Source organism: Silurus aristotelis, assembly GCF_946808225.1.
Source record: "Silurus aristotelis genome assembly, chromosome: 16".
In the NCBI taxonomy this organism is placed as follows: domain Eukaryota; kingdom Metazoa; phylum Chordata; class Actinopteri; order Siluriformes; family Siluridae; genus Silurus; species Silurus aristotelis.
The window spans coordinates 21,912,133-21,939,849 of record NC_139589.1 but is presented as its reverse complement, the minus strand read 5'-3'; the positions used below and the strand labels follow the sequence as shown (position 1 = coordinate 21,939,849).

At 36.4% G+C, this 27,717-nt stretch overlaps 2 protein-coding genes across 3 annotated transcripts; both read right to left on the bottom strand.

Moving 5' to 3' along the window:
* Positions 1 to 591: 591 nt before the first annotated feature.
* LOC310738724 (macrophage mannose receptor 1-like) lies at positions 592 to 26,524 on the bottom strand. Of its 2 annotated transcripts, XM_083563985.1 has the most exons (11): positions 26,199 to 26,357; positions 24,004 to 24,393; positions 23,529 to 23,885; positions 22,745 to 23,119; positions 21,458 to 21,823; positions 20,604 to 20,996; positions 20,101 to 20,463; positions 19,560 to 19,934; positions 19,065 to 19,427; positions 16,270 to 16,356; positions 592 to 1,142 (listed from the first exon to the last, which is right to left on the bottom strand). In XM_083563985.1, exons 1-10 carry the CDS (start codon positions 26,221 to 26,223, stop codon positions 16,310 to 16,312), a joined length of 3,054 nt encoding a protein of 1,017 aa, XP_083420111.1. In that variant the 5' UTR covers positions 26,224 to 26,357; the 3' UTR covers positions 592 to 1,142; positions 16,270 to 16,309. The 2 variants fall into 2 exon arrangements, with proteins under 2 accessions (XP_083420111.1, XP_083420112.1); XM_083563986.1 differs by lacking the exon at positions 592 to 1,142 and having other exon boundaries at positions 15,379 to 16,356; positions 26,199 to 26,524.
* Positions 1,172 to 9,387, bottom strand: LOC310738747 (macrophage mannose receptor 1-like). Its single transcript, XM_083564113.1, has 8 exons — positions 9,033 to 9,387; positions 8,061 to 8,435; positions 7,399 to 7,764; positions 6,500 to 6,892; positions 6,018 to 6,380; positions 5,487 to 5,861; positions 4,965 to 5,354; positions 1,172 to 1,185 (listed from the first exon to the last, which is right to left on the bottom strand). Exons 1-7 carry the CDS (start codon positions 9,277 to 9,279, stop codon positions 5,038 to 5,040), a joined length of 2,436 nt encoding a protein of 811 aa, XP_083420239.1. The 5' UTR covers positions 9,280 to 9,387; the 3' UTR covers positions 1,172 to 1,185; positions 4,965 to 5,037.
* Positions 26,525 to 27,717: the final 1,193 nt, after the last annotated feature.

Below are 27,717 nucleotides of genomic sequence, written 5' to 3'. Positions count from 1 at the left end.
ATTTTTGGCCTTGAAAATCATCAGTTGATGAGTGCAGCTACTAGAAGCCAGTGAAGGGAGCGCAGCAGTGGGTTGGTGTGGGAGAACTTGGGCAGATTGAACACAAGTCGTACAGCTGCGATGTATACTAATGAATCTTTATTACAGATAACATTAAATGTAACAAAATTGTGGTTTAATGGCATGTCTTTGTTATTCATTGTGTGGTATGGGGTTTAACTATTATGCACAGCCAATTTAAAAGCCTCAGTAGTCACAACCGAAGCTTTCGTTTTTTCCAGAAGACCAAAAATCAGTTTGTGCATGCATTTCAGTCTTATATGATTTCGTTACTTGAACAATGAAAGGCAAAAGGTGAAGCACAAACAAAAGAACCTGTCAGACTGCAAAAAGAAAAGAAAGACAAAAAGAAATGTGCGTGGGTGTGCAATTGTTTATTCTACTGTAATCACAAGAGCCTGTCAGACTGCCAAGATGGAATGCAATGCAAACTGTGTCTCAGAGAACACAACAGGAATCGGATTAAAATATTACAAAATAAAATTATTTTGAAATAAATAAAATGAAAACAAAACCAAAATACATATCAGAAAATGTGCAAAACCAAAAATCATGTTTATTATTTTAATATTTGTTAGAATTGACTTTATAAAGCATTTAATCAGTACACACAATAAACAATACTAATTCTAAACAACAAATAAATACAGATCAATCCTTTCAGATCCACAGCAATAATTTGCACAAAGCAAATAAAGTACAGCGTTTATTTTAGGAACATTTATAAGGTATATATTTATTTCCAGTACACCAAAAACAATCAATTTAATTCAATCACATGCAGTATAATTAACATAATTAATATTGTTATGGTCAAAAATGATTATTTTATTCAACTTGTTTTCTTATTTGACATTTATGTTTGCATTTGAATATATTTAATATATATTCTCTTTAACTTTATACCATTTGCAAGTTCTTTGTAAAAAAATTATTGCTGATGAATTAATAAATAAAGACAAATCACCACGAAATCTGGAAGAAGTGTCAGTTATATTCTGAATCTGAATTTCCATCAGGCACTGAGCTTATAGATGTGCCACTTTGCTTGTACGTCCCAATATGCTCCATTCTCGCTGATGCTGACAAAAAAAAAACAGTGTCTTCATACCTGTGTCTTCATACCTGTAAAGTAAAAATTGTAAATTCATACATTTACAAAGCCATTAAATGATATAAATATTATTTTCCCTGTCCTCTGCATCTGCCTCTTTTAAATTAGCCACCTGCATGTCTTTCCTTACCACATGCATTTACCTCCTCCTTGGCCTTCCTTTTTCCCCCTGCCTGGCAGCTCATTCTCAGCAATCTTCTTGCTGTATATACCCCATGTATGTGCGTAAGAAATAGATAGATAGATAGATAGATAGATAGATAGATAGATAGATAGATAGATAGATAGATAGATAGATAGATAGATAGATAGATAGATAGATAGATAGATGTCTTCATGCTCTGTATGTGCAGTGTTTTTCACTAAAATTCAAAGTCTGACAAAATAATAAAACGCTTTTTCTTATCACATTTGCCAAATTCTGCTCTTCTTGTTTGAATTTCACATACAGTTTCTATCAGCTGCCCGCATATCTGCGTTACTTAACTTTAAAATCAACTCACTATTTGACTCCAAGGCACTACCTTCAACAGTGGTATGTGCCTGCATGTTGTTGTCAATGAGATGTTATCTGTCATCTCCTTACCAAGAACAGTCGGTATCAGCCACTTGCCTCTAAAGTTTTCTCTTTATACTAGTCTCTTATACATTCATCTTGAGGATCACTAAATTCACTTGTTTGTAAAAAAAAAAAAAAAAAAAAAAAAAAGAATTATATATATACAGTGTTGTGCTCGTTACTAAAAAATAGTAACTAGTTACAGTTACTCGTTACTTCATTCAAAAAGTAACTCCGTTACTTTGTTGATTACTCACACCAAAAAGTAATGCGTTACTGTTAAAAGTAACTTTTTCGTTACTTTTTTTTTAAAGAACCTTTTTTAATGTTCCCATTAATGCCCTTTTATGCGTTATGATCTACAAACACAAAACTGACTTAAACACAAAGTAATTTTGAAACACTATTTTATTAAAGTCAGAGCAGCTCAAACTGAATATATCACAAGGATTTCTGAAATAAATAACAAAACAAGCTAAATAATATATTCACAATCAAAAACTAAAGTGGCTTCTGCTGTTGTGTTGAGCTCTTAAAAATGTTCCTTTCACAGCTGCAGTATGAAAACTATCCACAATGTAGAACAGCGGGTTTATCCACCAATACTACAATGCGACGCTGCTGTAAGCATGTTATGCTGTAGTCTACACTTCAGCCGAAATTAATTCATTTAAAAAAGTAACAGGTAACGCACCATACGGTAACGGTAACGGAGTTACTTTATTTTAAAAAGTAAAGCGTTACAGTATTAGTTACTGTAAAAAGTAAAAAAAAAAAATTCTTTTTATTTAATTTAGTTATTTATTTATTTTCCCCCTGCACTTCATTTAGGAGGCCGAAACATGTTGCAGCATGACAAGGATTTTTTTTAATACAAAGCCAATACCATGAAGATATAGTTTATATGGGTTGGGGTGGAACATGAGTCTCTAATATCTAGACTTCTGGGACACTACACCAGTACCTGACTTTACTAACACCCTTGTGATTACCATAAAAAATGTGTTTATACACACACACACACACACACACACACACACACACACACACACACACACACACACACACACACACACACACACATATATCGAATTACAGACCAATTTCAAATCGAATTACAGACCAATTTCAAATCTCCCATTTATGTCTAAGATTTTAGAAAAGATTGTCGCTGCCCAGTTATGTAACCACTTGCAGGAGAACAATATCTTTGAAGAGTTTCAGTCAGGTTTTAGGCCCCATCATAGCACAGAAACTGCTCTAGTTAAAATCACTAATGACCTGTTTTTAGCTTCAGACCAAGGCTACATCTCCCTATTAGTTTTACTAGATCTTAGTGCTGCGTTCGACACTATAGATCATGATCTTCTCCTCGATCGCTTACAGAATTACATCGGTATTCAGGGACAGGCATTAAGCTGGTTTAAATCCTACCTGTCCAATCGTTACCATTTCGTAGATTTAAATGGAGAGCTATCCAGGATAATGCTAGTAAATTATGGCGTGCCACAAGGGTCAGTTCTAGGACCCCTGCTTTTCACAATATACATGCTTCCATTTGGAAATATTATTAGAAGGCATGGAATTAGCTTTCATTGTTATGCTGATGATACCCAGCTATATATTTCATCCAAGCCAGGCGATACAGCTCAATTAGCTCGCATAACTGAGTGTGTTGAAGAAATAAGAGATTGGATGACCCATAACTTTCTGCTATTAAATTCTGATAAAACGGAGATTTTGTTAATCGGCCCAAAAAATAGTAACTACTATTTCAACGGTAAAAGACCTGGGAGTTATTTTAGACAGCAACTTATCTTTTAAAAATCACATCAATCAAGTTACAAAAACAGCCTTCTTTCACCTTAGAAATATTTCTAAGCTAAGAAATATCTTATCTATATCTGATGCAGAGAAGCTCGTCCATGCGTTTATGACCTCTAGAATAGACTACTGTAATGCATTACTAGGTGGATGTCCTGCATCATTAATAAACAAGCTTCAGTTAGTTCAGAATGCCGCAGCAAGAGTTCTTACTAGGTCAAGAAAACATGATCATATAACCCCAATCTTATCGTCCCTACATTGGCTTCCTATTAAGTTTCGAATAGACTACAAACTACTGCTACTCACTTATAAAGCACTAAATGGTTTGGCTCCCATGTATCTATCCAGTCTTTTAACATGCTACAATCCGTCACGCTCCCTGAGATCTCAAAACTCTGGGCTTCTAGTAGTTCCTAGAATAGCAAAGTCCACTAAAGGCGGTAGAGCATTTTCACATTTAGCTCCTAAACTCTGGAATAGTCTTCCTGACAGTGTTCGGGGTTCAGATACACTCTCCCAGTTTAAGTGTAGATTAAAAACATATCTTTTTAGCAAAGCCTACACATAACACACATCACATCACAACCTTGTGCTCCAGAAAATATGATTACATGCACATTATCAACTTGTGCTGTTAATATCATGAACAGCAGCTACGCTAATTCCTCTCCACTGCTTCTCTTTCTCTCCCCATCCCGAGGCATCCTGAGGTTTGGCCAGCTCCAGTCACGTCCCACCTCGTGAAGATTATGGACCTATGGATGATCATGGAGAAGTAGATGCCGAGTGTTTAAAGGCCCTGGCATGGAGAAGCTGATGCTGGATTTATGATGATCACAAATTGTTCTGTATTGTTGAAAGATTTATGACCAAACTCTTGATGTCACCCATATGAGGATGGGTTCCCCTTTGAGTCTGGTTCCTCTCAAGGTTTCTTCCTCATATCATCTAAGGGAGTTTTTCCTTGCCACTGTCGCCACGGCTGCTCATCAGGGACAAACGCACACCATTCACCTTCACTGTTGTTTTCTGTAAAGCTGCTTTGAGACAATGTCTGTTGTGAAAAGCGCTATACAAATAAACTTGACTTGACTTGACTTGACTTGACTTGACACACACACACACACACACACACATATATATATATATATATATATATATATATGTGTGTGTGTGTGTGTGTGTGTGTGTGTGTGTGTGTGTGTATATAAAAACCATGTTTTTGCTTACATGGTGTGAATGCTGTCAGAGCACAAGGAAGGAAGACACACTTATATTAGAAAACATCTGGTAAACTTTTGCTGGTAAACTATTGCTAACCTTCTTACATGGTTTTTTTTATACGTACTGCTACCACAAATTTGTTTTATTGTATTTCTACTATCTTTATTTTATTATTATTACCTTGATTCAGAAAGGACATGAACTGACTTGAGTAGCAGATGAAAGGGAAACTGTTGAAACAGTTTTCATCTGTCTATTGGCCATACTGTTCCACAGCTGTGCAATATTGATTTCCACGTTGTCCATGTGAATTTACACCATTATTAGGTTCTTCTGTTTGTTCTGAACTCGCTGGTCTCCAATATGTAAAGGTTGAGTTGCTCTGATCTGACCATAATTGGTTCCTATACAGACCAATCCATACCTCAACGTCTTTTATGACTGTCAGTATTTGTTGAAGTTCAGTCTCATTCCTCACACTGGCCAGGTCTGTGTAATTCACTCTACAAAAACTACGAGCTTTTTCCCATGTCACTGGATCATTAATGCCCACATATGTGTCGGTCATACCTAAGGTTGAGAGTATTACAAAAGTCACATGGGTTATAGTTAGCACTATAATTATTATTCATATGTCCATATGAGCTACAGTAACAGGATAAAACAACTCAGCATAAGTATTTCCACTCTGTCACAACTTACCATTAAAGCAAACAAATGTCTTTCTGTCAGTACAAGGCCTGTCAAACCATTCCCCTCTGTTATTTATAGAAACACACAGCTCTTTCTCTTTGAAGTTATCAGGTTCATGGAACCACCATCTAAAGTCTTTCTCTCCCTCCTGGTAGAAAGAATCATCATCCAGAGACCATTTCCAGCTGTTTAGGTCATCATACAGTCCAATCCAGGCTAAACCAGAGTAGCTGCCATTTACTGTTTTAAGAAGCACCGTCATTTCCTTCATGTCGTTAATGGAAGCCAGATCAGAGTAATACTGACGACAGTGTCTCTGTGCTTCAGTCCAGGTCTTTTTCTCATTAATGAAGTGATACTGATGAGGAGATGTTAAAGACTTTGCTAAAGAAGAAGAACAACAAAGGGTAATCAAAAGGGTAGTTTGAATTTATTATGTATACTGTAAGTAATACTTCAGAATATGAACTAATGACACTATTGACCTGATCAACAAAAAAGGACACTTTACATTTGAAAGTTTTATAGAAATCTACTCACTGCTGTAACAGAGGAATGGAAGCGCTTCTCCACAGTTTTCATCAGTCCATTTCCCATAGTGATATCCATCATTAAATGACACAGTAGTACAGGATATGTTTTGTCCATAATTATCTGGTTCTCCAGGTTTCCAGTTGCAGAATGAAGAGTTGCTTTTATCTGACCAAGACCTGTTTTTGTACAGGCCAATCCAAAATCCTTCATTATAGAAATAAACAGATATTAATGATCTGATCTTCTGGTTCTCAATCTCGTTCCTCACACTGGTCAGGTCTGTGTAATGCTCTCTGCAGTATCTCTGAGCTTCAGTCCAGGTCATGTACTGATAAACTGGGACATATTTTTCAGTGGCATTTACTCTGCCTGAAAAAGACAATAATATATTATATTTTTTTGAAAAAAAAAATTTACTTTAGAGAATTTGTCATTTGTTTTTATTTGTATTTTGTTTTTATTTTAAGATTTTTTTACCCATTACTCACCATCTAAGCAAATAAATAGCAGTGTCAAAGAACAAGATGACGTCCACCATACTCCATCAATGCCCGAAAAATATACACACAAATTGTTCCCATTCCAGTTCCAGCTTGGTTTGTTTATGTACCAACGTCTAAAGCTTCTCTCTCCCTGCTTGTAGAAAGAGTCATCATCCAGAGACCATTTCCAGCTGTTTAGATCATCATACAGTCCAATCCAGGCTAAACCCAAGTAGATTCCATTTACTGTGTTAATAAGACTGTTCATTTCCTCCATGTTATCAATGGTAGCCAGGTCCGTGTATTTGTCTTGGCAGTACCTTAGTGCATCTGTCCAGGTCTTATTCTCATGAACAAAGTGATACTGATGGAGGGTACATGACGATCCTGTGCGGGATTCTTTAACAGACAAATCATAAAGTGCCATTAATGTTTTATAGTATCTGATATGCATTAAAGAAAAAAATTAACAATGGCTGAGAGGTTCTACACAAGCTAGGTCATATCTTAGAAATCATATCAGATTCATGCTGCTATATTTTTTTTAAACAATTCGAGTAGGCTTTTCATGTACAGTATGCAGTATACAGTATACACAGTGAAATGAAAACAATTTACCAGGACCATGGTCGTATTTAAAACAACATAAATGAACAAAAAACCCCCACAAAATACACAATCATGCAACACAACTAGGACACTGCATAAAGTGCATGTTCATGGCATTTTGTGCAATAACAACATAAAATCTTTTATATTAGGTAAAAACCTGGGAGTTTTTGATGGTCAGATGTGTATGAAAAGCAAAATAATGATAAATAAATGTGCTATTTATCGTGCTAAAATTAACAAAGCATCTTGTTTTGCAAAACAACTCTAATTAAAGGCTGATTAGATGAACTTACTTTCATAGCAGATGAAAGGGAATGTCGCTAAGCAGTTCTCATCTGTCCAGTGGCCTGAATCTCTGAATGATACAGCAGTGCAGTGCTGATTACCAGATTCCCACTTAGCATATAAACCATTGTCTGGCTGTTCAGGGGTGGCCAGTCTCCAGTTTTCATATGTGAATTCCTGTTTGTCTGACCAAAGTCTGGTTCTGTACAGACCAATCCATGCAGCAGAGCCCCCAATGAGGTTGGGGATTACTTTATTATCTGTTTGGTTCTTCACACTGGCCAGATATGTGTAATGCTTTCTGCAGTAATGCTGTGCTTCTGTCCATGTCATGTGCTGGTTTATCCATTTGAACGTTTCTTTTCCATTCTTTCCTGAAAAGGTAAATGTGCCATTAACAACTGCCAAATACACTCATAAATTAATCCTCATAAATTGTTTATACAATTTATACTCAGCATCATAGAAAACAAAAGGTATTTAAAAAAATGTCTCCACCATACCATTAGATCCAATAAAACCCCATAAACACACATGTATGTGTTGTTTATCCAGATTTGCAACCTTCACAATTTCCTTTCAGGCAATTCTTGTATCACCGTTAATATTCCTAACATAATTTTCAGCTATGGTAGTATATTAGTATGTCTGTAAATGTTGCAATTCTTACCATTATAGCAAACAAATGTCTTTCTGTCAGTACACGTCTGATCAAACCATTCCCCTCTGGCGTTCATGGAAACACACATCTCATTTCCATTGTAGTTGTCAGGTTCATGGAACCACCCTCTGTATTCTCTCTCTCCCTCCTGGTAGAAATCATCATCATCCAGAGACCATCTCCAGCTGTCCAGTTCACCATACAGTCCAATCCAGGCTAAACCTGAATATCTTCCATTTACTGCATTAAGGAGTTTGTCTATTTCCTCCATGGTGTCAATGGTAGCCAGATCAGTGTAATTCTCTCTGCAGTATCTCTGTGCATCAGCATAGGTTTTATTTTCATTGATGAAGTGATAATGATGAGAGGGTAATGATGAGCTTGCTAGAGTAGGAAAGCAAAATGTTGGTTAATGTGTTTATAAAAAAAAAAAAAAAAAAAAACATTATGGCTGGTTTGGGTCAATTATTATGCAAGTAATGCTACTGAAATTTTTCACTCTAAATCAACCCTTTTCTTTAGACAAGTGTTTTGTTAGCATTTAAATCACTGAAAATGTATCAATCTGAATCAAAATACTTTATTGATCCCATAGGCAAATGGTTTAATTGCAGTTGCTCATATTAAAAGATAAAAGTAAGGATAAAAGTAAAAATACAAATTAGGATTATGAATAAATATATTCATATATATATATATATATATATATATATATATATATATATATATATATATATATATATATTTTAAAGTACATATGTATTTTCTATTGGATAAGAAATCTACTCAGAGAAGTGATAGCTAAGTGTTTGGTATGTTGATAATATTAATATGTTGATTTCTGATCAGAAGGTCAGAAGGTTCTCTCTTAAAAGAAGTTTAAATCTCACAATCACCTTGGGCATTTGAGCAACTGAACTGTCACCTGCTTATTTGTAGGAATCAGATAAGGTGTGTGGCAAATGCCAGAAATGTACTCACAACTGTAACAAAGGAATGGAAAACCCTGACTGCATGTTTCATCACTCCATTTTCTATTATCATCAAATGAAACAGCAGTACAGGATTCATTCAACGCATAATTATATGGTTCTTCAGTTTTCCAGTTGCTGAAAGAAGACCTGCTTTTGTCTGACCAAGACCTGTTTTTGTACAGGCCGATCCAAATTATAATTATAATAATCATTAAAATATAATAATGATCTGATCTTCTGGTTCTCTGTCTCATTCCTCACACTGGCCAGGTCTGTGTAATGCTCTCTGCAGTATCTCTGAGCTTCAGTCCAGTTCATGAACTGAATAACTGGGACATACATTTCATTGGCATTCTCTCTGCCTACAGGAGACAAACCAAAAATAGAAAAACTTTACTTTTACAGAAATGTATGCAGCCCAGGTCTTAGTCTCGTTAATGAAGTGAAACTGACGAGGAAGACAGAATCCAAGGCTGAAAAACCCTGTTAAAGTCACAATATGTAAATAAGGTAACATATTAAATACAGTATATATATCTGTCCTTGACTCAATCTTTGTGGTGTTGATTGAAAGAAGTAAAGGAAGTTAATGGCACTTGAATAGTCGATATAATCTAAATGATGAACTTTGAACAAACACCACAAAATTAGGAACAATAAAATAAAGAAGTATTCTTGTTTCTTAAATGCAAAATGGAAAAATAACTTTAAGGCACTTTAAGGCACAACTTTAACTTTTCTTGTATTTTCTTGTAAAAAAACAAAACAAAAAATGGTGCTGACTGTAATACAGGCGAATTAAAAACTAGCAGAGATACACAAAATATACAGAAGGCACCTGCAATGATGTAAATCAAAGTTCCCCTTCAGGAAGTTGAAGTTTATGTTAAAGTTTAAAAATGTTAATGTGAAATAAAGTTAGTTACTTTATTTTGTTTGGATTTAATATAAAGAAATAAATGACATTTTTTGTGGCATTGAGGCCGAGGAGCAGTAGCACAGCGCAGACGTGTCTTATCTAAAAGCACAATGGCGCCTGCTGCGTCTGCACAGCATACATGCTACAAAAGTATTTTTTTTGTCAATTATTTTTATGTATTTTTTTTTTTTGGTAGATTTTAAAATTCATTAATTTATTTCCCAGTATGTTGTGTGTGTTTAAAAAAAAAGGGTGGCGGTATCCTAAAACTTCTATTAATGTATATTGCCTAAAGGTTACTATAAAGTAATAATTCACAAGTAAGCCAAAGTTATTGTTTTTATTTGTTATTTTCACTATGGATATGTACATGTTAGAATATAGAGAATAACCTTGTTTATTTGTGGTAGTCATGTTAATCATGTGCCACCTGTTAATTAGCCAGTTACTGGGATTATGTAATGCCAGCCAAAATGTAGTGGCCCTAGATATAAGTACATTATTTTACATTTACATTTTTAAATTGATGTGCACCAAATTGTACCATTCAGCAAAAAATGACACTTAATGGTACATATTCATTTCACAATACTGCATTTACCCTGTTAGTAAGTCAGCCTGAAGGATTTTTTTTTTTAATTCCCATACCATATAGTTTGAAAATCTGTTTACAGATAAATCATCACCACACAGAGCAAGATGATATAAAAAGTTCTCGTTATACCTGTCAAAAGTTAAAAATAGTCCTTTATTGTTTTTGAGAGAAATACTGTATGCATGTTCCTTCTGTTAATATGCAGCAACAGACTAGGTAATTTGACTGAGTTGAATTGTATTTTTAAATGTTATCATTAATTATTCAATTACTCTTTCATTGAATAAAATATTTATTTAATTATATATAATTTAATTACTATTTAATTTCATTAAATTCCCATAAATTATTAGTTTATAGCATATTATCAAAAGGAACATGCATATATATCTCAAAAGCAATAAAAGACTAACACACATACACAAAAAGTGTTACCAGTACTACTAAGTACTATTACGTTAATTCTTACAGTACCATTAACATTCTTTTAATGTATAAAATAGTAAAAGAACTGACCTAAGAGCACAAAAAATGTAAACATGGCTCCTGTATGACTATAAATAAAAAAAAATACAGAAAAAGTACCACACATTACATAACTTTAAAATAGTATTTATATCTGGATTGCTAAAATCATAGTTATTCTGGTAAAGGTACTTTTCCCCATGTGTCTTTGCACCTGCTTAAAGGTTTCTGCCCATTCATTTGTTTATAGCTACAGTAATTAAGAATTCACGATTGTGGGATGGATTAGTTCAATGTAGACAAACTGGTTTATTAAAAGTGGAACAAAGGTTACTAATCTGTTTACTTCAGCCAGAAAAGGAAGAAATGATCTCTGGGAAAATACTGGTTAATGCTTTTGCATATAAGAAATGTTTAGGGGTAAATATGCAGCAATTACTGCCATCTGTTCTTTTCTTTTCTTTTTTATTTTTTTAAACAAATCTTTAAATGCAATCAATGGATAAAAATGTAAGAAACTTTGAGAATTGAACTAAGAACAGACAAATTTTATACAGAAATCTTCTTAGTCAGAAATATACATTTGGTCTTCATCAAATTTTTCAGCCTGAAAAGACAAAATTATTTACAATAATTCATGGTAATTTTATGGTGTATAACATGCAATATTAATGTTCAAGCTTTATTTATCCAGGAACAAATATTAGATAAATCTTATGTACAGATAGACCCCAACTTAGGAACATATATTTTAAACTGTTTTTTTATTTTAATTAAAATTTTATTTTTATCTTTCTTCTAAGGTGACCATCTTATCTCCGAAATGTCGTAAGTCGAGTGGTCCTCGGTCGGGGTTTGACTATATTCTGACATTGATTTTTAGTTCTAGAGATTTCTGGTTGAGCAGTTTGTTTTGTCTCATTCATTAAACACTGTGTTTTTCATAAGTGATTGTCTCTGAGTGCCGTTCACATTTTAAAGTTCCTGCAATATTCGATCTGAACTACATGCTCTATTAATTGTACGGTATAAAGTAATGGGGGGTCGCGTCTTTCTTGGCCGGGGAGATAATTAATAATATTAATAAAAGATTATACTGTCTGTTCGGCGGACGAACAGACCAAATAAGTGTAACGTTAATTCCATTACAGTCAATTCAACTTAATTTAAATATTTAGGAGTAACTATAACCCGTTATAATTACTTATATTTCCTTTTTTTGCAAGCTAAATTCACTACAGCATTGTGTGAAACTTTTAGAATTACTGTAGAGTCAATATATGTTTTTAACACGAAACAACATGCAGGAAGTAAAATGTTAAATGTCATTATTTCCTGCTAGGAAATATAGGTTGCCAATAAATGAGTCTTTCTTGCCTGTGCAGATGTTACAGATCTTACTTGTGCTGATCTGAGGCTTGTTAGGATCACAGGAACATGATAACTGGATCAGGTAATTCCAGTGCTCACTTGGATTGATGCCACACAACACTGAAATACACCCATGCAGCAGTTTCACCAAAAGTAAGATGATTAAAAAATTTAGTAGACCACATGCCAGGGTACAATCAAAGAATATATACAGTGAAGAAAATAAGTATTTGAACACCCTGCTATTTTGCAAGTTCTCCCACTTAGAAATCATGGAGGGTCTGAAATTGTCATCGTAGGTGCATGTCCACTGTGAGAGACATAATCTAAAAAAAAAAGCCAGAAATCAAAATTTATGATTTTTTTAACTATTTATTTGTATGATACAGCTGCAAATAAGTATTTGAACACCTGAGAAAGTCAATGGTAATATTTGGTACAGGAGCCTTTGTTTGCAATTACAGAGGTCAAACGTTTCCTGTAGTTTTTCACCAGGTTTGCACACACTGCAGGAGGGATTTTGGCCCACTCCTCCACACAGATCTTCTCTAGATCAGTCAGGTTTCTGGCCTGTCGCTGAGAAACACGGAGTTTGAGCTCCCTCCAAAGATTCTCTATTGGGTTTAGGTCTGGAGACTGGCTAGGCCATGCCAGAACCTTGATATGCTTCTTACAGAGCCACTCCTTGGTTATCCTGGCTGTGTGCTTCGGGTCATTGTCATGTTGGAAGACCCAGCCTCGACCCATCTTTAATGCTCTAACTGAGGGAAGGAGGTTGTTCCCCAAAATCTCTCAATACATGGCCCTGGTCATCCTCTCCTTAATACAGTGCGGTCGTCCTGTCCCATGTGCAGAAAAACACCCCTAAAGCATGATACTACCACCCCCATGCTTCACAGTAGGGATGGTGTTCTTGGGATGGTACTCATCATTCTTCTTCCTCAAAACACGTTTAGTGGAATTATGACCCAAAAGTTCTATTTTGGTCTCATCTGACCACATGACTTTCTCCCATGACTCCTCTGGATCATCCAAATGGTCATTGGCAAACTTAAGACGTGCCTGGACATGTGCTGGTTTAAGCAGGGGAACCTTCCGTGCCATGCATGATTTCAAACCATGACGTCTTAGTGTATTACCAACAGTAACCTTGGAAACGGTGGTCCCAGCTCTTTTCAGGTCATTGACCAGGTCCTCCCGTGTAGTTCTGGGCTGATTTCTTACCTTCCTTAGGATCATTGAGACCCCACGAGGTGAGATCTTGCATGGAGCCCCAGTCCGAGAGAGATTGACAGTCATGTTTAGCTTCTTCCATTTTCTAATGATTGCTCCAACAGTGGACCTTTTTTCACCAAGCTGCTTGGCAATTTCCCCCGTAGCCCTTTCCAGCCTTGTGGAGGTGTACAATTTTGTCTCTAGTGTCTTTGGACAGCTCTTTGGTCTTGGCCATGTTAGTAGTTGGATTCTTACTGATTGTATGGGGTGGACAGGTGTCTTTATGCAGCTAACGACCTCAAACAGGTGCATCTAATTTAGGATAATAAATGTAGTGGAGGTGGACATTTTAAATGCAGACTAACAGGTCTTTGAGGGTCAGAATTCTAGCTGATAGACAGGTGTTCAAATACTTATTTGCAGCTGTATCATACAAATAAATAGTTTAAAAATCATATATTGTGATTTCTGGATTTTTTTTTTTTAGATTATGTCTCTCACAGTGGACATGCACCTACGATGACAATTTCAGACCCTCCATGATTTCTAAGTGGGAGAACTTGCAAAATAGCAGAGTGTTCAAATACTTATTTTCCTCACTGTATATGAATTCCTAACATTCCTCAATTACTATTTAATCAATATTTACTTGTATGTAAATCCATACATGCTTGTTTGGTTTGGAAATTATTTTTCTTGTTCATCAAGCTTCGGGGCTTCTCCCTGGTCAACTGTTTGGGATGTGGGAAAGACAGTAAATGTGAGCTCATCAGAAGCACATTTAATTTTGACGCATGTTTTTCAGGTGTGGATTTATGTATTTTGGATGCAAGCCAGATTAGAACCAGGACATCTATTTCCGGCAACTTCTTTTTATGTTGACATTTTCTTCTATTGGATGCGGTTAATCCGTTTTGGTTCCATTACTCTGGATACTGTGGTCGTTATTACACCGCAAAGACTTGCTGTCCTAGTCATGTCTTAGTCATGTTGTGCCAAGACATGCAGTGACAATTTGTCCTCTTTTTCTCATTTTGTTTTGTGGATTGCAATATTTGATGTTCAGCAAATACTCTTGCTTTGCTAATTCAGCCTTCACATTCTGCTCTTACATATGGAATGTACATGTACAATTATTAAAGATGGGCCACTAGCCCATGCATATATAGAATTAATGCATGAAACATCTAAATATATATTGGCCAGTGTTAAGATTAATTGTTCTTATTCTGTACTGTATATTGTGAACAGGACAGTGTTACCAGTGCCCAAAACAGTGGCTTCTGCAACTTACATCTGACACGCTTGCTTTTGAGCACAATAAAAAACTTCAGCTGATCCAGAATGCAGCTGCACAAATTTTCAACCTTTCAAAAATACATTCCCTTGACTGGCTTCCTCTAACTACTTGTACTAGTTTAAAACAGCCTCAAAGCACTTATCATAGCCCAGACTGAATCACACTCCACCTTATCCTGTAGTACTCTGCTTAACAGGATGTCAAATAAATAACTCTATAACTAACTCGTAACTCTCTATCTCTCTATCTCTCTATCTCTCTATCTATCTATCTATCTATCTATCTATCTATCTATCTATCTATCTATCTATCTATTTTTTTTTTATTACTATTTTTTTGTATATACATAAGCAATCCTCAAATGGCACCTAATGTCCTACACCTTCAGAAGTATTTAAATTCCAATTCCATCCCAATTCCAAAAAAGTTGGGACAGAGTGTAAATAAAAAATTGTGCAGAATGTAAATAAAAAAAAAGAATGCAATGATTTGCAAATCTCAATACAAATTTATTTACATGTAAACATAGAAAACATAAAATGTTCAAACTGAGGAAATGTGGCAAAAAATGGAAGTTCTGAAATTGGGACAAGGCAACAAAAGTCTGGAAATTATAAGTTTTATTAAAATTAAACAGTTTCAAAACATTTCCAAACAAATCAGATTAAGTGTCAACAGGTCAGTAAAATGATTGGGAATAAATGGCGTATCTTAGAGAGGCAGAGTCTCTCGGAAGTAAAGATGGGCAGAACATAAAACTGCAAAAAATCATTAAATATCTTATAACTTACAGTACATATCTAGAGAAATCTTGTGCACAAGGGACAAGGGCGAAAAAAACAATATTGGATGCCTGTGACCTTTGGACCCACAGGTGGTGATTCTGTAATAGAAATCACTTTGCCATATGTTCACAGACAAAATGTTAAACAGTCACTTTTGCTCTCATTAAATTATTTGATCAAATTCTTATTTTACAATTATATCTGCATTTTAATATCTATATTAACTCTATACCCTTCTCAGGTGTTCTAGAAAAGAATGATTGCTGAATGGATAAATAAAATACAGATAAATCAATTACAAATCTAAAACATATCTCAGTTATAAGTGTCCTACTACATCATATTGTGTTACTATGCCTAAAAAAACCCAGTCTGCTCAAAAGATGCCCACAAAAATTAATGTAAACCCTGTATGTATGGGAAAACACTTTTACAAACAAATGTCACATCTCATCTAAATAAAAATGTAAATGATCCAATCCAATCCCATTCCCCTAATCAACCCTTTTGTAGCAAATAAATTGCTACAAATTATGTACAGGGAAAGTGATATCTAATAACATTGAGGACTTTATATCTGGAAAGTTCACTTACTTCCATCATTACTAACCCTTTATTTTGAGACTTTATCAGATTACAGAATATCAGGAGCACTGATTTTCCTTTGCAGTGTCTTCATTTCTGTAAAACAAAAAAAAGTGTAATTACTAATCAATAATTTCAACTAAGAATTGCTTATATATTTATATATGTGTTTCTTTTGTCTGCATGCAACAAACAAGGTTATTATGAAGATGTACTTTGACCGATATACTGTATATATCAGGGCCAGCAAAGCCCTGATGGCTTTAAACACTATCAGAAGCACTGACCTAAATTTACAACCTAAATTCTTATATTTTTTTCCATTAAAGTGTTTTAATTTATGGCTGCACTGCTTCCAGTACTTGTATGTTATGTATCACAGCCCTCGAACTATGAATGCCAGACTAACAAATACAAACACGATCACCACAAAAAAAAACAAAAATCTAAATATATTCAAGAAAACTTTCAAAATCCACAAACGCTATTCAGATTTGCAACGCTGCAAACAGACGAAGAAGAACAAAGTCTGGCAGGGGTGCATTGTGGGACCCTATAGTTGTATTTATATCATGTATCTTGTATTGTCAGGGACCATGAACTGGAAGCGGGAGTAGCTCTATCATGTTTATTTAAGTAAACAGAGCACAACACAGAGTCAGGGAGAGTAATGAACCGTAACGCGAGTTGAGTCAGTAATGCCCGTACAATCCTTGGAACCGGTATGATGCACAGAACAAGTAATCCATGGAACGGAGGTAATCCTAGGAGTGAAGGTAATCCACAGAACGAAGGAAATCCTCGGAACCAGCGGGAAATGCTGGCACTCTTAAACAAGGTCGGTGTCCGTAGCCATTGAGTAGGTCTGACACATTTACATTTGCGGCATTTATCAGACGCCCTTATCCAGAGCGACGTGAGACACGAGTGAGATGGGTATGAGAGCTCTCTGCCGAAAGACGCCCTTGGCAGAGATTAGGGGCCAAACGACGCCCACGGCGGAGTCCAGAAGCCTTTGGCGAAGGTCAGAGGCCGAGTGATGCCCTCGGCGGAGGTCAGGGGCCGATCGATGCCCTCAGCGGAAGTCAGGGGGGGAGCTGCCCCCAAGGCGGCATACAAAGCCTTTGGCGAAGGTCAGAGGCCGAGTGATGCCCTCAGCGGGGATCGGAGGCCGAGCGATGCCCTCAGTGGAGTCCAGAGACAGAGTGATGCCCACGGCAGAGTCCAGAGGCCGAGCAATGCCCATGGTGGGATTCAGAGACCGTGTGACGCCCATGGCAGAGTCCAGAGACCGTGCGACGCCTACGGCGGAGTCCAGAGGCTGTCTTGACGGCTTTAGAGGGATCTCTGGATTGCGCCGGCGTCCTTGGGGGGGGACTAGAAGCACAACGGGGCTTTCAGAGGGGCTTGAAGGTGTGACGTTGCATTCCGAGGCACTTAGAGATGTGACTCCGCGTTCAGAGGGACTAGGAGGCGAGACATCGCCCTTTGAGGAGTTTGGAGGCGAGACGTCACCGTCAGAGGGACTTGGAGGCGAGACGTCGCCCTTTGAGGAGTTTGGAGGCGAGAGGTCACCGTCAGAGGCACTTTAAGGCGTGACGTCGCCTTGTGGGGAACATGGAGGTGTGACATCGCCTTGTGGGGAACTTGGAGGTAAGACGTCGCCTTGTCGGGAACTTGGAGGCGAGACGTCGCCTTGTGGGGCACTTGGAGGCGAGACGGGCCATCCGGAGGGGTTTGGCGACAACGTCCTGTTCGTGTCATGCTCCGGCGGTGGTACGACATCCCCTTCGCGGCCAGACGGCGGTACGACGTCCCCTTCGCAGCCAGGCGGCGATACGACATCCCCTTCGCGGCCAGGCGGCGGAGCAGCACCCTCAGCAGAACACTGGAGCTAAGCGGCACTCTGTAACAGAGCGGTAGAGCTGTAGGTGCAGACGTAAAGAGATCTGCCATTGTCATCCCGAACATCCCCAGGAGTTGTCTAATTAAATCGGTGTATGAGCCGAAATCGCCTCCTTTCACGCTCCAGAACTTGCTGGCTCTAGAGAGCATCTCCACACAGGAGGGAAATGCAAAAGGCGATCTTGGGGAATTGGGATGACTGCACATCCACGTACCTGCCGACGCTCCGTAGGAATCCCCTACACTTGGTCACCTCACCGTAGTAGGGAGCCGGGATTTCCCCTGGGCTCTCGGAGGGGCGTGGCACAACCACGCGTGCACCCGAAGCGGAGTTAAAACCTGAAGCGGAGTTTGGCTACCGAACCATCGTGGAAGGGCGATTGCTCTTTTGGTACTGGTCGGACCTTCTGTCAGGGTGCGGACCATGAACCGGAAGCGGGAGTAGCTCTATAATGTTTATTTAAGTAAACAGAGCAAAACACAGAGTCAGATGAGAGTCACGAACCATAACGCGGGTTGAGTCAGGAATGCCCATACAATCCTCGGAAAAAACAAATAATATAAACCCCGTAAATCGCCTAGTCTGTTGCATGTAAACAAAGAAAATAAGAATAATGATAAAAAGAAATTTGCCATTTTCAAAATTTTTACAGGCACTATAAATTTTTGGTCACAGAAATAGTGTTTATGCTTACCTGGAGTATATGCTGTCAGAACACAAGAATGACACAGTTAGGATTAGAACGCATTGCCAATGCTATTACAAAGTTTTACATTTATTTTTAAACATACTCTTACCACTAGATTTTATTGTATTATTAGTGTTATATTGTAGTAGTATTGTGTTAATTGTTTTGTTTATTATACTTTCTTTCTACACAGAAAGGAAATTAACTCACTAGTGTAGCAGATGAAAGGGAAACTGTTAAAACAGTTTTCATCTGTCCATTGGCCAGACTGTTCCACAGCTGTGCAATGTTGATTTCCACGTTGTCCATGTGAATTTACACCATTATCAGGTTCTTCTGTTGGTTCTGAACTGGCTGGTCTCCAATATGTAAAGGTTGAGTTGCTCTGATCTGACCATAATTGGTTCCTATACAGACCAATCCATACCTCAACGTCTTTTATGACTGTCAGTATTTGTTGAAGTTCAGTCTCATTCCTCACACTGGCCAGGTCTGTGTAATTCACTCTACAAAAACTACGAGCTTTTTCCCATGTCACTGGATCATTAATGCCCACATATGTGTCGGTCATACCTTAGGTTGAGAGTATTACAAAAGTCACATGGGTTATAGTTAGCACTATAATTATTATTCATATGTCCATATGAGCTACAGTAACAGGATAAAACAACTCAGCATAAGTATTTCCACTCTGTCACAACTTACCATTAAAGCAAACAAATGTCTTTCTGTCAGTACAAGGCCTGTCAAACCATTCCCCTCTGTTATTCATAGAAACACACAGCTCTTTCTCTTTGAAGTTATCAGGTTCATGGAACCACCATCTAAAGTCTTTCTCTCCCTCCTGGTAGAAAGAATCATCATCCAGAGACCATTTCCAGCTGTTTAGGTCTTCATACAGTCCAATCCAGGCTAAACCAGAGTAGCTGCCATTTACTGTGTAAAGAAGCACTGTCATTTCCTTCATGTCGTTAATGGAAGCCAGATCAGAATAATACTGACGACAGTGTATCTGTGCTTCAGTCCAGGTCTTTTTCTCATTAATGAAGTGATACTGATGAGGAGATGTTAAAGACTTTGCTAAAGAAGAAGAACAACAAAGGGGTACTTAAATTTTCAAAGGTCCAAAATGGTAGTTTGAATTTACTATGTATACTGTAAGTAATACTTCAGAATATGAACTAATGACACTATTGTCATGATCAACAAAAAAAAACATTTGAAAGTTTAATATAAATCTACTCACTGCTGTAACAGAGGAATGGAAGCGCTTCTCCACAGTTTTCATCAGTCCATTTCCCATAGTGATATCCATCATTAAATGACACAGTAGTACAGGATATGTTTTGTCCATAATTATCTGGTTCTCCAGGTTTCCAGTTGCAGAATGAAGAGTTGCTTTTATCTGACCAAGACCTGTTTTTGAACAGGCCAATCCAAAATCCTTCATTATAGAAATAAACAGATATTAATGATCTGATCTTCTGGTTCTCAATCTCGTTCCTCACACTGGTCAGGTCTGTGTAATGCTCTCTGCAGTATCTCTGAGCTTCAGTCCAGGTCATGTACTGATAAACTGGGACATATTTTTCAGTGGCATTTACTCTGCCTGAAAAAGACAATAATATATTATATTTTATTAGAAAAAAAAAAAATAATAGAGAATTTATCATTTGCTTTTTTTTGTTGTTATTTGTCTTTATTTAAAGCAATTAATTTTTTTTAGCATAATTAAAGCCCGTTACTCACCATCAAAGCAAATAAATAGCAGTGTCAAAGAACAAGATGTCGTCCACCATACTCCATCAATGCTCGAAAAATATACACACAAATTGTTCCCATTCCAGTTCCAGCTTGGTTTATTTATGTACCAACGTCTAAAGCTTCTCTCTCCCTGCTTGTAGAAAGAGTCATCATCCAGAGACCATTTCCAGCTGTTCAGATCATCATACAGTCCAATCCAGGCTAAACCCAAGTAGATTCCATTTACTGTGTTAATAAGACTGTTCATTTCCTCCATGTTATCAATGGTAGCCAGGTCCGTGTATTTGTCTCGGCAGTACCTCTGTGCATCTGTCCAGGTCTTATTCTCATTAACGAAGTGATACTGAAGGAGGGTACATGACGATCCTGTGCAGGATTCTTTAAAAGACAAAACCCCTTGATATAATTTTCTGCAGATATACAACTCTTGAATGGCAAATAGTGATGATAAATATCAAAAAAGCTATCAAAGGTAGAGAGATTCTAAGATATAGAAAATATATTTCCTGGTTTTGTCTTTATTCCTGTAGTTATTGAGATGCTCATATTCTCAAACACATTCTTAATAATAGTATCAAATATTTTTTTGTGAAAATTTGTCAAAACAAATGCAAATTTGTAGTGAATTTGCCTAAATTTAGCTCTTATGAAAGGAAATCTTGGTGTAAACAGTTTTTCAGTGAAACTTCACATATAAATGTCTGATGGTCATGTGTTTACTGTACATACTGGATAAATCATGTATAATAATATATAAATGTGCTATTTACATTGTAACAATCATTAAGGCATCATGATTTGCAAAAAGAACTATAGGTAAAGGCAGATGATGAACTTACTTTCATAGCAGATGAAAGGGAATGTCGCTAAGCAGTTCTCATCTGTCCAGTGGCCTGAATCTCTGAATGATACAGCAGTGCAGTGCTGATTACCAGATTCCCACTTAGCATATAAACCATTGTCTGGCTGTTCAGGGGTGGCCAGTCTCCAGTTTTCATATGTGGATTCCTGTTTGTCTGACCAAAGTCTGGTTCTGTACAGACCAATCCATGCAGCAGAGCCCCCAGTAAGGTTGAGGATTTCTTGATTATCTGTTTGGTTCCTCACACTGGCCAGATCTGTGTAATGCTTTCTGCAGTAATGTTGTGCTTCTGTCCATGTCATGTGCTGGTTTATCCATGTGTACACTTCTGTTCCATTCTTTCCTGAAAGGTTAAATGTGCTCAATAAAACATGAAGCAAATATTGTTCAGTTTATCCTCATAAATTGTTTATACAATATTTCTCAGCATCATAGAAAACAAAAATTATAAAAGAAATTACATTCATCAAAACATGGCCCATCAGATATTGTTACAGTGGTCCCTCGCTACGTTCCAGAAATCTGTGAATTTTGGACGCAGCCCTGCAGCCTTTATGGTACCTTAGTGAATTAATCTATACCAGGGGTCACCAACCTTTTTAATACTGAGAGCTACTTCTTGGGTACCGATTAATGTGAAGGGCTACCAGATTGATACACACAGTTTTCAGTTTGATCTGAAATAACACATTTTCTCAATTTATCTTTAATTATATGTATGTTATTATTAATAATTAATGATATTCATCTATGTGAAGACACTGATCATGTTAATGATTTCCCATAATAATTATCAACAATGATTTAACAAAGTAGTAAACAGCTATTTTTAGAAAAGGCCCGTGGGCTACTCATGTGGTCCTTGCGGGCTACCTGGTGCCCGCGGGCACCACGTTGGTGACCCGTGATCTAGACATTATGTAACTTTATAAACATAATAGTGTACAGTATTTGACCAAATACATAGTTTAAAATGTTATTCCTAACGTTCCTGAACATTTAGTCCCGCTGCCGATTCCCGCGAATTTCATAATAATCCGCAACTTGCTGTTAGTTAGGTTCCAAATGAGAACCGCAAATATTCCGCGCTGTGAGTTTTCCGAACCGCGAATTATCAGGGATTTATAGACACATAAATCCACATATATGTGTTGTTTTTATTCTGGGTTTGTAAAATTGAGTCAATTGTCAACATGGTTAATATTTTGGGTCATTTCAGCTATGAAAGCATATTAGAATCACTGCTGAATTATGCCATTCTTACCATTATAGCAAATAAATGTCTTTCTGTCAGTACAAATCTGATCAAACCATTCCCCTTCGGAGTTTATGGAAACGCACATCTCATTTCCATTGTGGTTATTAGGTTCATAGAACCACCCTCTGTAATCTCTTTCTCCTTCATGGTAGAAATCATCCTCATCCAAAGACCAACTCCAGCTGTCCAGTTCACCATACAGTCCAATCCAGGCTAAACCTGAATATCTTCCATTTACTGCATTAAGAAGTGTATGTATTTCCTCCATGTTATCAATGGTAGCCAGATCTATGTAATTCTCTCTGCAGTATCTTTGTGCATCAGCCCAAGTCTTATTCTCATTGATAAAGTGATACTGACGAGAGAGTAATGATGACATTTCTAAAGTAGGAAAACAAAAAAAACCTTTGTTATTATGCTCATAATTTTGGAAAAATACATTATAGGTGGTTTGCAACAATTAATTAAGCAAGTAATACTACTTAAATGATCACATGAGATAGACACTTTGTTTAGACAAGAATGAATTCAGCCTTTAAATCAGTAAAAATGTTTCTACTCTAGGAATAGTAATTTACTCTGAGAAGTGGAAGCTCATTGTTTATGCTGATGATATTATTATGTTGGACATTTTATCAGAAGGTCATGAGTTTAAATCCCAGCATCACCTCACTACCATTCCTGGGCACTTAAAGAAAGCCTTCAACCCTTACCTGCTTATTTGTATAAATGAGATAAATGTAAGCTACTCTGGATAAGAGTGTGTGCAAAATGTCATTAAGGTACTTACTACTGTAACAAAAGAATGGAAAACCCTGACTGCATTTTTCATCGCTCCATTTCCCATCATCATCAAATGAAACAGCAGTACAGGATTCATTTAGCGCATAATTATCTGGTTCTTCATGTTTCCAGTTGCTGAAAGAAGAACTGCTTTTATCTGACCAAGACCTGTTTTTGTACAGGCCGATCCAAAAATTATAAATATAATAATCATTAAAATATAATAATGATCTGATTTTCTGGTTCTCTGTCTCATTCCTCACACTGGCCAGGTCTGTGTAATGCTCTCTGCAGTATCTCTGAGCTTCAGTCCAGTTCATGAACTGAATAACTGGGACATACATTTCATTAGCATTCTCTCTGCCTACAGGAGACAAACCGAAAATAGAAAAACTTTACTTTTACAGGAATGTATACAAAATTTCAAGCTGTTTGAAGCTGTTTTCATTAAGCATCACAAAACCAAAAAGTGCTGTACTCACCATCAAAGCAAATGAACGGATGTGTTTTGGAACACGAGGACTCTACCCATACTGCATCATTATCTGATAAGTATACACACAAACGGTTTTCATACCAGTATCTCGGTTTTTGTATATACCAGTTTCTAAAGCTTCTCTCTCCCTCATTGTAGAAAGAATCATCATTCAGAGACCATTTCCAGCTGTTCAGATCATCGTACAGTCCAATCCAAGTTTGTTTGCTGTCTGAGGTGCCTATTAAGTTAGTAACGACTAGTTCCTCTTCAGCATTGTGAATTGTGGCTAAATCAACATAATTCTCTCTGCAGTATCTCTGTGCTGCAGCCCAGGTCTTAGTCTCGTTAATGAAGTGAAACTGACGAGGGAGACAGACTCCAAGATTAAAAAACCCTATAAGACACAATAACAGTTTTAAATTATAAATATAACTTATTTATAGATTTTTTTTTTTTTTTTATCACAATTAACTGCTTCTAATGTGCAGTCAAACACTGAGTATGTGGGATAAACTAATAAATATTGAATTTGATGGCCACAACACATCTCCAAAAAGTTGGGACAGGACAACACTAGTCTGAAAAACGAAGTTACTAAAAAAACAGCTAGTGGAACATTTTACTGTACAACTAATTAGGTTATAATCGGCAACAGGTCAGTCACATGGATCTTAGAGCTGCAGAGTGGAACAATGTCAGAATAATGTTCCTCAACGTCTCATCATATACAGTACAGAATATTATGAAAAGATTCCAAGAATTTAGATAAATCTTGCTTGCTTCAATGACAAGGCCTCCAGACCTAAGTGTTGTCTTACACCTCAATCATTTGCGGATTGTGAAAAAGGGGTGTTGGAGCAAAGAAAGAGATAGAGAGAGAACTGCCTGGGGCACAAGCCTATGTGTGTATATGTGTGTGCAATAAAATGCTGAAAAGGAATCTTAAAGAAGCAAAACTTCTTTTTGACCATGACCCAATTTTTTGAGGCATGTTGAGGCCAATATTTTCATGATCACATTGTATTTGATATGTTTTCTTTGTTTTATTGTGAATAAAATATCAGATTATGAAATTTGCACATTATTGCATTCTGTTTTTATTTACATTTTATACAACATCCCAACTTTTTTGGAATTGGGGTTGTACAATTTTTATTTTATTCAATTCCATGCAGGTAAAATCTGTATTAAATACATTTATTATATCTTTTTTATATGTATAATTGTGTGAGTAAGAATAACATTTTAATTTCATATCGGCTGGCACTATTTATTCGGTGTAATACTTGTGGTCAACCATCATGTTCTGTTGAAAGTGTTATGTATGGATATATATATACTGTATATATAATGTTTTTTGTTTTTTTTTCCCTCAAGATTTGTCAACAATTTAATAGTAAAATTCCTAACACCTACTTTAATCAGTCACAAAGCTTTTAGATTCACAATCGTAGACAAAGCAATATAATGAGTTACCCAACTTTGTGTACTTTTACATTGGTGCTTATAGTTATAGCACGGATGTCTGCGAGCTGTTTACTTTTGCTAGATGATTACATTATATTATTTATAAAAGGTGAGGCACACCTGTACATTTTTTTTTTATCTCATTTCTGTAGCTAGGTAAATGTGCCATTTGTTTGATAGTAAAACAAAATTGGGTTTTGTATACAATATATAACTAATTGTGCATGGATTCATCTTGCAGAAATTGACAAAGCCATCAACACAATGCCTACACTATAACATAATAATGGTTAAATATTTTACCCAATGGTAAGATACATTAGTTTAAAAAGAAACATATAAATGGGCAAATAAAGTGTAAAGTAAGTAAGTAAAGTAAATATGTTAAGTAAATAAGACTAATTCATTTATCCGTAGTATCCGTAATCATATAGTAGTAGTGGTAGCTCAGTATTTAAAGTGTTGAACTTTTAATTGGAAGATTGTGAGTTCAAATCCAGGCATCATAAAGCTGTCACTGCTCTGTCCTTAACCCTCAACTGCTCAATTTGTAAGAATAAGATCATTTTAAGTTGTTCTGGATAAGGGCAGCTGTCAAATGCCGTAAATGTAAAATGTAAATGTAGTAGTAGCACTAATAATAGTATATAAAATATTTTATAAACAGTTTAATATATATAACTATACACTTTCTTATATACTGTATAAACCAACACAAAAGAAATAACTTACCCATGAGCAGCAAAAGTTGAAACATGGCTCCTGGATGAATATAAAAAACTATTTAATTTGAAATATACTTCTGTATATACTTCATACTTGGTCCTGCATTTGAATACTTAACCTAATGTATCTGCTCTCTCGTCTCCTTCTTAAGGGTTTCTGCTCATTAATTCTGTTTAATCTTAACCAAACAATAATTATGAACACTTGGATTGAAGATGGGATGGGCTTAATAAGGGATGGGCTTAATAAGATCCAGCATGACTGGTTATTTACAACCGCCCTGAAGGGCGTTAATTAATATAAACCTGTTTATCATGAATTAGAGAAGAAATCCTTTTTAAATATAAAGATTAATTAAGATTACCAAGCTTTTCTGGAACTAAATGTTTTGTCCAGAGTCAGAAACCTGTATTTCAGTAGTGCAAACAGTAGTAGCATTGTGCAAATCAAATTCTTAAACATATGCATGTGCAAAAAACACTTGAGACCTTGTAATCAAGGCTAAGATTAGAAAAAAGGCATAAAAACAAGGACAAAAACATTGCAACAGATAATCAGCCATCATAACTAAATGGAGAACCGGCAGAGAGGAAGCAATGAATAAGCAACAATTCCATTAAATTGATTCAGTATCATTAGATCATGTGTGGCGCCTTTAAAAAGTTTAGAAATACCTGGTCAAATCAGTTTTGAGAGACCCATGCATGGTTCTTTTTATTTAAATGCCAAAAACTAGGTCATTTATCAATATGAAGATTTACTTTGACAAAACAAATATACAAATGTACAGATGTGCCACTTTATAGCTTAGCATGAATAACAGCTTGAAACACTCTTGGCATCCAAACAATTCATTTCTCCAAACCTTCAGCTGTAATACTAAGTGTTCTTTGCTATTTGGATATTTCTTCCTGACCAAAATTTCATCTTAGAGCAATTCAATAGTATTTAGTTGTGGTGACTGGACAGGCTATTCCATTGCTCTCCTGAGCCTCACTCCTTTCCCTGTCTTACTTGGGAAACATGCAAACATCATTAAAGATGATTAAGACTGTCCCCATTTTACATATGAACAACTAGAGAGACTGGTTATAGAATAAAGTGCACAATCCATGTGCACTGTCCCCTATAATTGCAATGTTACTCTTAACTTTCTGCTTTTGCGCCTCCTTTTTCCTTTCGCATTACCTGTATATAGGAGAGGTAGGTTCCTAATGAGCTATGATTAATCCTATTACAGCTTTGTCTTGGAAATCATCTTTAGGCATAAATCCTTGATATAAATCATATACATTTTATTTCTTATCTTTCACAAAGGTACATTTTTCTGTCCTTGAATTCATGCATGTAAAGGTGCTTTTTTTGTGTCTTACCGGTTATGTTGTTCTATTTATAATATTATCGAATGTTTTTTTTCTTCTTTCCTTTTCCTTTTCCGCATTACCTGTATGTGGGAGAGGAGAGAGATGGGGGTAGATTAAAAGAAGAGTCGTGCCGCTAGCAATTGTCTGCCTATTCATTACCA

What these genes read in the sequence shown, in the direction of transcription:
- LOC310738724 (XM_083563986.1), bottom strand. Translation starts at nt 26,223, where the DNA reads ATGTTTCAACTTTTGCTGCTCATGG. An exon ending in TCCATTCTTTTGTTACAGTA is followed by an intron (nt 23,120 to 23,528) that starts GTAAGTACCTTA and finishes TTCCTACTTTAG; the next exon opens with AAATGTCATCATTACTCTCT. An exon ending in GACATTTATTTGCTATAATG is followed by an intron (nt 21,824 to 22,744) that starts GTAAGAATGGCA and finishes TTAACCTTTCAG; the next exon opens with GAAAGAATGGAACAGAAGTG.
- LOC310738747 (XM_083564113.1), bottom strand. Translation starts at nt 9,279, where the DNA reads ATGAGACAGAGAACCAGAAGATCAGATCATTATTATATTTTAATGATT. An exon ending in TCCATTCCTTTGTTACAGTT is followed by an intron (nt 8,436 to 9,032) that starts GTGAGTACATTT and finishes TTCCTACTCTAG; the next exon opens with CAAGCTCATCATTACCCTCT. An exon ending in CCCTTTCATCTGCTATGAAA is followed by an intron (nt 6,893 to 7,398) that starts GTAAGTTCATCT and finishes TGTCTGTTAAAG; the next exon opens with AATCCCGCACAGGATCGTCA.